The sequence below is a fragment of the Coregonus clupeaformis genome, chromosome 24 (assembly GCF_020615455.1).
Source record: "Coregonus clupeaformis isolate EN_2021a chromosome 24, ASM2061545v1, whole genome shotgun sequence".
In the NCBI taxonomy this organism is placed as follows: domain Eukaryota; kingdom Metazoa; phylum Chordata; class Actinopteri; order Salmoniformes; family Salmonidae; genus Coregonus; species Coregonus clupeaformis.
The window spans coordinates 40,201,778-40,216,444 of record NC_059215.1 but is presented as its reverse complement, the minus strand read 5'-3'; the positions used below and the strand labels follow the sequence as shown (position 1 = coordinate 40,216,444).

Sequence of the window (14,667 nt, the reverse complement as noted above, 5' to 3'; positions counted from 1 at the left end):
TTAGGCCAGTTAGGCCAACAACATCCTTTGCTTCAGTTCACTGAGGAACAAGGGATTATTTTCAGGGTTATCGCTGTGAAACCGTTTTCTTGCTGCAGACAGGTAGACCTAGGCTAATCCAATAACCGGTAACCTTCCAACACACAGAGGGTTCATTTCCTTTCGATTCGTTACAGAATGTGGGCCCTAAACTGCGTCATGTAGCCCCAAAGAAGAGGGAGATGATATGGTGTTCATGGGTAAATCATGGGGATAGTGTTACACAATTGATGTTGCCTAACGACCTCATGCTAATAGCCTAATCAATGGCAACATTTGAAAAAACAACTGATGGACAATATATGTTTAATGTTGGTATAATAACACATGAGCTACATTATTTTATAGGCTATACGTTTTATTCTGTAGACCAGTAGCGGTGCGTGGGTAAAATCACTGGGGAAGCCAGAAAAAAAAGCCATATTACAACCCATGTGTTGTGATAATTGCGTTGTTTGCTCTATAAATCCTGTTAGTTCATATGCCTTGCGGCCATGATATATAGGCCTAAAGCCGAGACAGTAAGAAACAGTGGCAGAATAAATTCAACCACACCTTTGTTTCATCACAAAACCGGAGAGCAACTTCTGTCTGGTGAAGTCCACAAAGCATATTGCATGTAACTAACAGTTACATGACCTACAGAATGGTCAAGCAAATTAATGTTTCCGACATTTTCGGACCACTAAAATACTATTGATTTAGAACCATGGAGAGTTTACCGCAAGTCGCAAAGAAAACAGGAGCTGCCTCCACTATTCCAGAACCATTTCATCATCAAATCACCTATGCTTAGTCTAATACAGTGACAACTAAAAGATACCAAAAACAATTTAGTCCAATCAACATAAGCTAAATACAATGTGACTTTGTTTGTGCAAGTAGAAAAAACATGTTGACTTACCCTACTTGTAGAGAAATGCCAATACCATTCTCCTCTCTTTCATGTTGACAAAACGGTATATCACTCTGTCACAAAGTACACTCATTTATTTTTTGTTGTCCTAGGCTACCTGGCTAAAATGCTTGCTCGCTAGCCTAACTTCCTTTCATGGGCAACATTAGCTAGTTAACATTAGACTTCTACATCTAGCTACATATTAAACTTCCATCCTCTCAGGCCAGGGGCACAATGTATGAATTAATGGTTGGATCAGAATCGCAGTTATAATCATTGGCCAGTATGGAGAATTAAGTAAAACCACAACTCCAAATTCCTATCTCCATCCATGGCTAATTTAGGAAAGTGCTAATTTTAGTTAGCTAGCTAGCCACCGGAGGACAACAATACCACGAGATGCAACAATTCAAGTTGTTTCTGTCAATGATGCTCTGGATGCAAGTTGATAGGAGTGAAGCCAAATCCAAACTGGCTTCCCTTGACACTTTTTTTTGGTGCACCAGGACCATTCACAGTTGAGCTCGCTCAGTTTAGCTCAACGCTGATTGACTATTATTTTATACTTTTTTTATCAAGGGAAGCCAAATGCTCCTGCCTTCCTTTGCATTCAATGTTACGTGCGGCCACAATGTCATACTCTTTTGGACCAGACAGCATCAGATAGATGGCCTACACATACAAAGACAGAGGGGCGCTGTTTCGCTCGCTCGGATGCTTTCTCCGGCGAGATACATTCAGCGAATTGAAGGACAATTATGAAACACAGAGTGACGAAATATATATTATTTTATGTTTTTTTCTTGGTCAATTTTTTGGGGAAGCCTGGCTTCCCTTGGCATCCATGTATACACGCTACTGCTGTTGATTTATTTTATAGGTCTACAATTTATATGCATAATGTCTTCACCATGAGCGTGCATTACATGATAGCCTATGTGCCAGATGTTGGCCTATGTTTGGCTAATAATTGGCTAATAATTGTTTGGCTTTTTAGAATAAAAAGTATAGCCTTTTAAAAACCAAGTGATATAATGAGAGTGACAGAATGATGAATAATAACCTATTAAATGTGAAATCTGCAAGGTGTGCATACAGTACTTCATATCTGAAATATCCATGCAGGGATTTCAATTATGTGAGATAAAAAACGAATCATTTACAACTTAAGAGTTGCCAATTATAGCCAAAACAGGAGCAATAGGTCATTCGTTTTTGGGTTATAATAAGATATTTGTACCCTACCAAGCTCATAAACACATCTTGTGAAATTGTTAGATATTACTTGTTAGATATTACTGCACTGTCGGAGCTAGAAGCACAAGCATTTCGCTAAACCCGCAATAACATCTGCTAAACACGTGTATGTGACAAATAACATTTTATTTTATTTTATTTTATCTATTGTCCCAACCTCAGTTAGTGACTCTTATTAATCCAAAATCATGCATATTTTATTATCGTGTCAGTGTCGTTGTGTGGGTGTGTGGTGTGTGTTTGGTGCGTCCATGCGTCCGTCCGCGGGGGTACTTAATTTACTATGCCACAGGCATATTTGTCTCTGTGATTGCCCTGGAAAGTTATTGAGCAACACATTGATTAACCTTAAACCTACACATGTTTATCATAGTTATTTCATCAATGTCATAGTCATATTAGGCCCATGATTTATTCGTTTTACTTATTCGTTTGATTTATTATGGTTAATTGAAGATGGTTATTAGGCTATATGGCCATCCATTGCCTTATTGTTTTGCGCGTCTCGAGACAGTCGCCCTAGTTGGAAAGGAAAGGCGGGTCGGTCAATGATGACTATGTCATTGAATTGACTGGCATTGGCCCAACTCAGAAGCTGATTTATTTACAACAACCATTTCTGGTAGACTACTACAGTATATTGCTATCTCTAAACGGATTAGCATGGGATGCCCGTAAGAGAGTGAACATTGACACGTTGCGCACCTTGGACACAGGGTCCAAAATCATATCTTCGCGTCCTTCTTGAGAGGATGGTCACAGCTGTTTTCCTGTTGCTTCAGTAATCTAACCAAAAACTTCGAAGGGACTTTTTGCCTATGGACCACTGATCCAGGATATAATGTAGGCGTCTGTATTTTACCCATCTACGATCCATCATGCACAACACCCGGATGTTGCAATGCAAAGCTGTTTGTGGTATAGGCTACTCTCTGGGGTTCTGTAGACTTTATTAAATGTAGTTGAATACTTTGCTTTATCGTTTATTGTTACACTTTTCGATATTTTTTGGACTGTGTTGGAATTAAAACGGAGTTTCAATGTGGATAGGAGGATGCAAGAAGCAGAGGAACAGCCCGAAGGTAAATCCGATGCTTTGACTCAGTTGTCACTAGAGCGCTGTGCTGTCGGGAGGACGCTCGTGCGCTCTTGTATATATGTATTGTGTGAGTCTTATCGTATTTGTCACTCTTGTGACCCGGAGCCCAATGCTTTCTATTTGTTTTGTGCTGCGAGCATCTTTTATTATTATTATTATTATTATTATTATTATTATTATTATTATTATTATTATTATTATTATTTTATTTTATTTTCATTTTTTTTTATAAGCAGTGGATATCACTGATGTCTCGGTACTAGATTAGAATAATCAGCTGAAAGGTAGTCCTGGAGAAAAGGTAGGTTTATTTGTGGATTGATTTGATGGAAGTTTGGACTATGATCAAATGAAGTCTAGTCTAGGTGAGAGGAAGCAGTGAAATTATTTAGATTCAAATAATTAAATTGTATTTGTCTGACTCAGTTTTGCATCAACAGTTGAGCCTGCAACAGATGTTGGATTAATTACTTAATTTGTTGTAACAGTGGATTATGTAATCCATTTCACAGTATTACATTAGGTCATCACCAGAAATAAATAATTATTTTAATTATAAATAATTTCCCTTTTCCCTTTTATGTAGCATCCATATGGTTGACTAGGCTCTTACAATGAGCAGCCTTCCCTTGTGTCCTCTGTGTTTTCATTAGTTGTCAAGGGAATGCTCCCTGGTAAGCTTAGCCCCCTCTCATCAAACACTAACAACATCACTATCCTGTCCAAGGATGTCATTGCTTTGATTACATCTTGCCATTCTAATCAGCTCACTGCAACATTCATGTTTGCCAATATAAATGAAATGTAGTGGTTTTCTGAGACAAAAAAAAACATATTTTAGAATATGAAAAGAAAAGATGCACCACTAACTAGGCATACATACTAAATAAAGCCAATTGGCTTCACTTGTAGTGTCTCCCTGTGATCTGCATGAAATACATGCATCGTTAAAAGGTTTATTTCAATATTGAAGTGTCGCATGGCGACTTGTTGGTTGAATACATGGCTAGAGGAATGTTCTGCAGGTTTGGAGCTCTGAAAGTCACTGCACAGTCACAGAGACTGGTGAGGGCACCTTCACTGAGTTTCAAATACAGTTTGTATTTCATGCCTTTCTCTCTCACTTCCCCTTTCTACCCCCCCTTCTGTCTTTCCTCAGGGGCACAGTATGCCAGCAGCACCAGAGCCCATCCCTCTGGTGACACGCCGGCCCTCAGGTCAGAAAACCCCTCCCACCCGCAGCCCGAATCCTGCCCCCGGTCTGGCACAATCTCCTGGCAGGGCGCGATCCATGCTGCTCGTAACGCCCAGGGCAACGCCCCCCAGAGCATGAGCACCTGCCCCTCTGTCCCTGGGGCCACGCCTGCCCCGGTGGGCTCACTGTCACAGAGGAAGAGGCAGCAGTATGCCAAGAGCAAGAAGCAGGGCGGCTCCACCAATAGCAGACCGCCCAGGGCCCTGTTCTGCCTCACCCTCAACAACCCCATCCGCAGAGCCTGCATCAGCCTGGTGGAGTGGAAGTATCCTTTCTGGGGCTCTCAATGGAGATATACAGGGACTCTCTGTCTCTCCACATGGGACCATGGAAAACACCTGTGGCTTTTGGTCTATTCGTTGACAGGCGAAAGCAGTCCATGGTAGCCATGATGGCAAGTGTCATTCTCTGATAGTTAGCATCCCTCCCAAGCACTAAACAAACAAGCAGCAACAAAATCATTTATTCTGCAGTCTCTATAGTGATCATGTAGCCTTGCCTTTGTCTGAGTCTTTTCTCTTCTAAGCTGAAAACACTCCCAGACCAGACCTCGGTTGGAGACAGTCTAGAGAGTTCATTTGAGTGTAGTGCTGAATGCAGACATCACAGACAGTGTGTTTCTAAAGATGGCACATTAAGACAATCCTATGATAAGGAGTAAGCTCTCCGTCATCTATCAAACTGATGATGTCGCTGTATTTGAAAATGTTTGCTTTAAGCATTGTTCTTTTTACTTAAGCATCTACCTTTACATGACTGCAATGTGCTCTCTCTGTTGACACTCATGTATTGACCGTGTGCTTTGATCATTGTCCCTTAACTGTGTGCCTCAGACCCTTTGATATCTTTATACTGCTCTCTATTTTTGCCAACTGTGTGGCCTTAGCTGTTTACATCCCCTTCCCAGAGGACGACTCCAACTCCACCAACCACGACCTGGTGAGCATTCTATTCTACAGTATAGTTGGGCTTCAGGAAGTGAAAGTTGTTTATAGTTTATCTAGGAGAATCTTTTCTGCTATTGAATACTGAGTTAACCATGGCATGGATGGACGATGTTACACCTTCATCAGGGTACTTCTGGGGAATCAGGGTACATTCAGGATTGGCACTACACTGTTGCAGTTGTAGACTGCAATTTACTGTGCTTTGTGTGTTGCCGCTGGTGGATGTGGCTCACCATAGGTAGTCTGAAGAACACACACACACTGGGGAACACACACTGTTCATGTTGACATCACTATGGCTACACATATTGGTCTTTAACCTGTCTGCTGGGCCTGGCTTGGGATTGGTTGTTCCCTGCATGGCCTCAGGGGTTTCCCGTCATTATTTGGTGATGTATCATGTTTCGTTTGTTGACGCAAACAGTATGCTACGCTAGTCTGTTCTGGAGGTCATCTGTCCTGTGTGTCATGCCCAGTCTGTTCCACACACAGTAGTGAGGGCTTGGAGAGGAGAATGCCCTGATCATTTGTTATACCATGTTAGTTTCTTTATGGTGCTGATATAATCATACACAGACTATATGTGCAGTGCAGCTGCAGCATAACATCAATAAGGCAATGAAAATGATGAAATATAATCATTCACAATGAGCAGTTATAGTTATAGTTACAATTATAGTTCTATGACCAGTTATATGTCAATCAGCAAGTATAGTTCTAGGACCAGATATATGTCAATTTGCAATCAGTAACGGTGATCAGCAAACAGATGATTGTGAATTATATTGTAGCTGCCTCATCAAGAGGTTTTGACCTCTTGACATAACGGTTAAGGTGTTGGCTTGATAGTCGCTGGACCCGGGTTTGAGTCCCGGTCGGGGCTACCCCCCAAATTTGCTACACTGGTGTCAAAAGTGGGATTGGGGGCCGTGGGGCGTGTACACATGAGGGACTTGGTCTATACCAAGTGGGGACACGCTCTCCCGAAGAAAGGTGGTAGCCTCTTGACGACCTCATCAAGAGGTTTGGACTTCTTGGCGTAATGGTTTGAGTCCTGGTCGAGGCTACCACCCGAATTCGCTACAATATGTAACAGGTGGTTGTCAAAGATATTTAATTCCATTTTGACACACAGAGCTGTATACCTTGTATCTCACGATTTACAGAGAGTGGCACAGGGAAGGATGACATGAGAGGTGGCTATAGATATTCAGAGTTTCTGATGAATTTCGCTTCATCTTTGTGTGTTAGATTGACCATCTATCTCGGTTCTATTCCATCTCTGTGCATGCAGATCCAATGGCATGCCAGTCTCTAGAAATAAACTACAAATCCATTTGATCGTCAGGCTGCTAACTGTTAAAAAAGTGAAAAGATGTTAGTCCTCTTTAGATTGTACTGGAAGACGCATGCCTGTGAACTTGTCGTGCTGTGACTGAAATTGCCCTGAGATCTTCTTAGAGAAATAAGTATTAAAAAACAGATCTCTGGTCAGCATCATCTCATGTCCAAGCTTTATTTTATGGAGGTTTTCTCTATTCTCAAAGCCCTCGTCAGAATAAATACATTTTAAAATAGCAGGAAGGAGATCATATAATTTATTTGTTGTAAATTGCTGGAGGTATAACGCTGTTGTGAACACATTTTGAGAGAGTAATTTATAGCATATTTTAGCTTCTCCCACCCTTCTTATTTTATGTGTATAACTTGTATAGGAGCAGTAGGCAGTATTGTGGCAACAGTGGAAGACATTATAGAACGCCGCTGTTTCCTATAATGCTGTTTCCTGCTTTTGTTGCCAACAGGCCAAGGATGCAGATTCCTCCATCATGGTTATTGTTGAAGTGAACGCTAGAGTGAACTGAGTCACTAAAGAATTTTCCTTTAGGACAGTAGTTTGTATTATTTGAGGGATTTGACCTATCAACATCTGAGGATTTCTACTGTGAAACTGTAGAGATTCAGGTGATTGGGTCATGTGAACTTCCTGTCTTTGTTAAAGCGGATAGTTGGCTTTCTGGGAAATGTGGTTTTAGATTTCAACATCTGTTGGGTGAGTTGGCATGAGTTAAATACTTTCCAGTGTCTGTGCACTAACAACAAACAGGCACACACACACACACACAGAAAATAAACCAAATTCCAATTCCACATTTTCCCAATTGAAAAGCATTGAAGAGAATTGCAATTGGAATTTCAGTGTACTTCCTGAATTATCTGGAATGTAAATGGAATTGACCTCAAGCCTGGTGTGTGCTTAATATGCTAGCTAGCATGAATGAAACCAAAAATTCCTAATCTATCAAAACCTTGAATGCACTCTCTCTTAGGGTGTAATCCTAATTTGAACACTGTAAGGGTGGACCAGTATAAGTGCAGATCTTGAGCATGAATGAGTGCGTGTGTCTTAAGGATGATTACATGTGTGTCTTAAGAGTATAAGGCCATGTACTATTATAATCTCCACTCGGCACAGCCAGAAGAGGACTGGACACCCCTCAGAGCCTTGTTCCTCTCTAGGTTTCTTCCTAGATTCCAGACTTTCTAGGGAGTTTTTCCTAGCCACGTGCTTCTACATCTGCATTGCTTGCTCTCTGGGGTTTTGGGCTCAGTTTCTGTAAAGCACTTAGTGACAACTGCTGATGTAAAAAGGGCTTTATAAATACATTTGATTGATTGATTGCGTGTTGTACTGTGTGATGGCCACTTAGCGGCTTGAGACCCTCATGTGTCATTGAGCATGGCTACTCACGCCAGTGTGGCTCTTTATCTGGTGTGCATGTCAGTATCTGTAGGAATATCCTATATTGAGAGAGAGAAAGAGTGTGTGTGTGTGTGTGTGTGAGTTTGTGGGTGTGTGCGCACATCTCTCTGTGTCCCTATGAGTGTGTATGTGGCCAGGTTTGGAGGATTAAGCTGTGCTGTGGATTAGTGCCCAGTAGATGAGTGGAGGTTGTGCAGACAGAGACGGAGAGGGTGAGTGGTCAGGGTCTAGGCCATGAGTGGGAGGTGGGTCTATGAAAAGAAGGAGGGTTTAACAGTGGATCATGTGACTCTGTCTGACTGACCCCTGCTGTGGCTGGGATGACGATAAGGATCATATTGAGCTTGGCTATGATCTGGTGGGTACTTATACTTATGACCTTTGACCACGTGTGTGAGAAAGTTACAGAGGGTCAAAGATCATACCCCTAAGACATGCTAACCTCCCCTGTTATTGGTAATGGTGAGAGGTGAACATCTCTTGGGGGTACAAGCTTGATGTAGTCATTGCGTGCTAGGAATATAGGACCAAATACTAAACATTTGACCACCTTATTTTGTTAAACAAAATCTATTTTTCTGAGCAATTGTATTAGTATAAAACAATATAATTTCCCAATTTTCTTGAGCATACAATATAGCTCAATATTTAAATGATGTATTTTATACAGTCATTATTGTTCATCTTTATCAAGGGTGTCAATCATTTCGGGCCCCACTGTATAATATGTGTGTGTTATACAGTGCCTTCGGAAAGTATTCAGACCCCTTGACTTTTTCCACATTTTGTTACATTACAGCCTTATTGTAAAATGGATTAAATACAAACATTTCATCAGCAATCTACACACAATACCCCATAATTGTCAAAGTGCGACGTGAATGCGGTAGGCGAAGTCAAACGCAGGACACCGAGCTACTGGAAACGTACTTTACTAACAAAGTAACCAGAGTACAAAACAACCTCCAAACAGGGAGGAGAATACCCGCACAATAGCAACTGCCGAAAATGACGAGAACAATCACACACAACACACAATGAACGACAGAGGGTTATATAGGGAATGCAATACAACATAATAGGAAACAGGTGTACACAATCAAGACAAAACAAGTCAAACACAGAAACATAGATCGGTGGCAGCTAGTACTCCGGGGACGACGAACGCCGAAGCCTGCCCGAGCAAGGAGGAGGAGCAGCCTCGGCTGATTCCGTGACAGTACCCCCCTTGCCTCAGGGACGGCCAGGAGGACGCGGAGCAGGGCGAGTCGGATGACTCCGGTGGAAGTCCCTCAACATGGAGGGATCTAGGATGTCCCTCCTGGGGACCCAGCACCGTTCCTCCGGACCGTACCCCTCCCACTCCACGAGATACTGCAGGCCCCCCGTCCGATGCCTCGAATCCAAGATGGAACGGACTGAGTACGCCGGAGCCCCTCGATGTCCAACGGGGCGGAGGAGCCTCTCGTACCTCACTCTCCTGGAGTGGACCAGCCACCACCGGCCTGAGGGAGAGACACATGGAACGAGGGGTTAATGCGGTAATTAATGGGCAGTTGTAACCTATAGCATACCTCGTTCAGTCTCCTCAGGACTTTAAATGGCCCCACAAACCGCCAACCCAGCTTCTGGCAGGGCAGGCGAAGGGGCAGGTTTCGGGTTGAGAGCCAGACCCGATCTCCCGGTGCATACACCGGAGCCTCACTGCGGTGGCGATCGGCGCTCGCCTTTTGCCGCCTGATAGCCCACTGCAGATGGACATGCACAGCGTTCCAAGTTTCTTCCGAGCGCCGAAACCACTCGTCCACCGCAGGGGCTTCGGTCTGGCTCTGATGCCAAAGTGCCAGGACCGGCTGATAACCTAGCACACACTGGAAAGGCGTAAGGTAAGTGGACGAATGGCGGAGTGAGTTTTGGGCTATCTCTGCCCAGGGAATATATCCCGACCACTCATCTTGCCGGTCCTGGCAATACGACCTCAGAAACCTACCCACATCCTGGTTCACTCTCTCCACCTGCCCATTACTCTCGGGGTGAAAACCTGAGGTAAGGCTAATCGAGACCCCCAGACTTTCCATAAACGCCCTCCAGACTCTAGAGGTGAACTGGGGACCCCGATCAGACACTATATCCTCAGGCACCCCATAGTGCCGGAAGACGTGTGTAAACAGGGCCTCAGCAGTTTGTAGGGCAGTAGGGAGACCTGGCAGAGGAATGAGACGGCAGGCTTTAGAAAACCGATCCACAACGACCAAGATCGTAGTGTTCCCCTGGGAGGGGGGAAGGTCCGTGACAAAATCCACCGATAGGTGAGACCACGGCCGTTGTGGAACGGGTAGGGGTTGTAACTTCCCCCTGGGAAGGTGTCTAGGCGCCTTACACTGGGCGCACACCGAGCAGGAGGAAACAAACCCTCACGTCCTTCGCTAAAGTAGGCCACCAGTACTTCCCACTAAGGCAGTGCACTGTCCGACCAATACCCGGATGACCAGAGGAGGGTGACGTGTGAGCCCAGTATATCAAACGATCGCGAACCTCGAGCAGCACGTACTTCCGACCCTCTGGACACTGTGGAGGAGTAGGATCGGAACGTAACGCCCGCTCGATTTCCGCATCAACCTCCCACACCACCGGTGCCACCAGACAAGACTCCGGGAGTATGGGAGTGGGCACAATGGACCTCTCCTCTGTGTCATATAGTTGGGACAGGGCGTCTGCCTTAGCGTTTTGGGACCCTGGTCTATAGGTGAGCTTAAATACAAAGCGGGAGAAAAACATAGCCCACCTTGCCTGGCGAGGGTTCAGCCTCCTCGCTGCCCGAATGTACTCCAGGTTACGATGGTCAGTCAGAATGAGAAAAGGGTGTTTAGCCCCTCAAGCCAATGTCTCCACACCTTCAGGGCTTGAACCACAGCTAGCAGCTCCCTGTCCCCCACGTCATAATTGCGCCCGCCGGACTGAGCTTCTTAGAATAGAAAGCACAGGGGCAGAGTTTAGGTGGCGTACCCGAGCGCTGAGACAGCACAGCGCCGATCCTAGCCTCGGGAAGCGTCCACCTCCACCTGGAATGCCAAAGAGGGATCCGGATGCGCCAGCACCGGAGCCGAGGTAAACAGGTCCTTCAGACGTTTAAACGCCCTGTCCGCCTCAGCCGACCACTGCAGGCGCACCGGACCCCCTTTAGCAGAGAGGTAATGGGAGCTGCTACCTGTCCAAAGCCCGGATAAACCTCCGGTAGTAATTGGCAAAACCCAAGAAGCGCTGCACCTCCTTTACCGTGGTGGGAGTCTGCCAATTACGCACAGCAGAAACGCGGTCAATCTCCATCTCTACTCCCTGACGCGGACAACCGATGTCCCAGGAAGGAGATGGACTCCTGGAAGAACAGACATTTCTCCGCCTTCGCATACAGGTCATGCTCCAACAGTCTACCAAGCACTCGACGCACCAGGGACACATGCTCGGCTCGTGTAGCGCAGTATATTAGAATGTCATCAATATATACCACTTCACCCTGTCCATGCAAGTCCCGGAAAATCTCGTCCACAAATGATTGGAAGACTGAAGGAGCATTCATTAAACTGTATGGCATGACGAGGTACTCATAGTTACCCGAGGTGGTACTGAATGCTGTCTTACACTCATCTCCCTCCCTAATGCGCACCAGGTTGTACGCGCTCCTGAGATCCAATTTGTGAAGAATCGCCCGTAGATGACTCCGTCATACTAGCAATCAGAGGGAGAGGATAGCTGTATTTGATTGTGATCTGATTGATACCACGGTAATCAATACACGGGCGTAAACCCCCATCCTTCTTCTTCACAAAAAGAAACTTGAGGACGCAGGGGAAGTGGACGGCCGTATGTAACCCTGTCTCAGAGATTCGGTGACGTAGGTCTCCATAGCTGCCGTCTCCTCCTGAGACAGAGGATACACATGACTACGTGGAAGCGCAGCGCCTACTTGGAGGTCTAGTCGCCTTCTTTTACTGAAGGCGAGTGCCAAATCGGCATACTTAGGTGGCATGTGCAAGGTGGGAACTTGGTTCGGGCTTTCCACCGTCGTTGCCCCTACGGAAACGCCTACACATCGCCCAGTACACTGATCAGACCATCCCTTGAGAGCTCTCTGTTGCCATGAAATGTTGGGGTCATGAGATGTTAACCAGGGAAGCCCCAACACCACGGGAAACGCAGGAGAATCAATCAAATACAAACGTAATATCTCCTCATGACCCTCCTGCGTTTTCATCCGGAGAGGCGCCGTGACCTCCCTAATCAATCCTGACCCCAAAGGGCGGCTATCTAGGGCATGGATAGGGAAGAGCACATCAACAGGTACGATAGGAATCCCTAACTTATAGGTGAACTGGTGATTGATAAAATTCCCAGCTGCGCCTGAATCTACTAGCACCTTATGCTGGGAGTGAGGAGAAACCTCGGGAAACACCACTTTAATACACATATGAGCAACAGAGAGCTCTGGGTGAGTTGGGTGCCTACTCACCTGGAATGACTCATCAGTGCGTCGCCCACTGCCTCTATTCCTAGGGAGACCCCCCCCAGCACCAACCAGCAGTGTGTCCTCTGCGGCCACAGTTGGTGCAGGGACGGCCTCCTCCTGGTCTCCCTCCTGGTCTCCTAGCACCAGCACCCCCGAGCTCCATAGGGGTCGGCTCGGAAGTGCTGGGGGATGGAATGGACGGCCCCGAATCCGGACGTCCGCGGGTAGCCAACAGGGTATCCAGGCGAATAGACATGTCCACCAATTGATCAAAGCTGAGGTTGGTGTCCCTGCAGGCCAATTCCCGACGCACGTCCTCCCTCAGGCTACATCTATAGTGGTCGATGAGGGCCCTCTCATTCCATCCCGCGTTGGCAGCCAGCGTCCGGAAGTCCAGCGCGAACTCCTGCGCGCTCCTCCTCCCCTGTCTAAGGTGGAATAGACGCTCACCCGCCACTTTACCCTCTGGTGGATGATCGAATACTGCCCGGAAGCGGCGGGTGAACTCTGCATAGTTGACCGTAGCGGCGTCTATCCCACCCCACTCGGCGTTGGCCCACTCCAGCGCCTTGCCGGACAGACAGGAGATGAGGGCGGACATGCTCTCGTATCCCGAGGGCGCCGGGTGAATGGTTGCTAGGTAGAGTTCAACCTGGAGTAGGAAACCTGGCACCCGGCCGCTGTGCCATCATAAGCCCTCGGGAGCGAGAGCCGAATCCCACTGGACCCCGGAGGTGAAGCGATGGGCACGCCGATGGTGGTGGTATCGTTGGAGGGGGTATAGGTAGACCCCCTCTTTCCCATCGCTCAATGGTGTTCACCACCCTGTTCCATGGCGGTGCCGAGAGCCTGGATCATGGCAGCTTGGTGTTCGACGCTTGCCTCCATAGATCCAGATGGCACCGCCGTTCCTGCTGACTCCATGAGTGGTGTGTGATTCTGTCAAAGTGCGACGTGAATGCGGTAGGCGAAGTCAAACACAGGACACCGAGCTACTGGAAACGTACCTCCAAACAACCTCCAAACAGGGAGGAGAATACCCGCACAATAGCAACTGCCGAAAATGACGAGAACAATCACACACAACACACAATGAACGACAGAGGGTTATATAGGGAATACAATACAACATAATAGGAAACAGGTGTACACAATCAAGACAAAACAAGGCAAACACAGAAACATAGATCGGTGGCAGCTAGTACTCCGGGGACGACGAACGCCGAAGCCTGCCCGAGCAAGGAGCAAAAACAGGTTTTTAGACATTTTTGCAAATGTATTACAAATAAGAAACAGAAATAACTTATTTACATAGGTATTCAGCCCCTTTGCTATGAGACTCGAAATTGAGCTCAGGTTCATCCTGTTTCCATTGATCATCTTTGAGATGTTTCTACAACTTGATTGGAGTCCACCTGTGGTACATTTAATTGATTGGACATGATTTGGAAAGGCACACACCTGTCTATATAAGGTCCCACAGTTGACAGTGCATGTCAGAGCAAAAACCAAGCCATGAGGTTGAAGGAATTGTCCCATAGGGCGGCGCACAATTGGCCCAGCGTCGTCCGGGTTAGGGGAGGGTTTGGCTGGGGGGCTTTACCTGGCTCATCGCGCTCTAGCGACTCCTTGTGGCGGGCATGGCGCCTGCAGACTGACCTCGGTCGTCAGGTGAACAGTGTTTTCCTCCGACACATTGGTGCGGCTAGCTTCCAGGTTAAGCGGGCGGGTGTTAAGACGCATGACTCAACCGAGCCCGTTGGGGAGTTGCAGAGATGAGACAAGATTGAAATTGTGGAGAAAAACGGGAAAAAATAAAAAAAATACTTGGCACCATCCCTACGGTGAAGCATGGTGTTGGCAGCATCATGCTGTGGGGATGTTTTTCAGCGGCAGGGACTGGG

The 14,667-nt window shown here is 46.2% G+C and overlaps 1 protein-coding gene across 1 annotated transcript in view; it reads left to right on the top strand.

Moving 5' to 3' along the window:
- Window positions 1–2,862: 2,862 nt before the first annotated feature.
- The window catches only part of LOC121538133 (voltage-dependent L-type calcium channel subunit alpha-1D-like), an 80,546-nt gene continuing 68,741 nt past the window's right edge, over window positions 2,863–14,667 (top strand). The window contains exons 1-3 of the mRNA XM_041845924.2: window positions 2,863–3,276; window positions 4,453–4,813; window positions 5,382–5,487. Coding sequence (XP_041701858.2) covers window positions 3,249–3,276; window positions 4,453–4,813; window positions 5,382–5,487 — 495 coding nt within the window. The 5' untranslated portion in view covers window positions 2,863–3,248. The remainder of the gene's footprint in view (window positions 3,277–4,452; window positions 4,814–5,381; window positions 5,488–14,667) is intronic.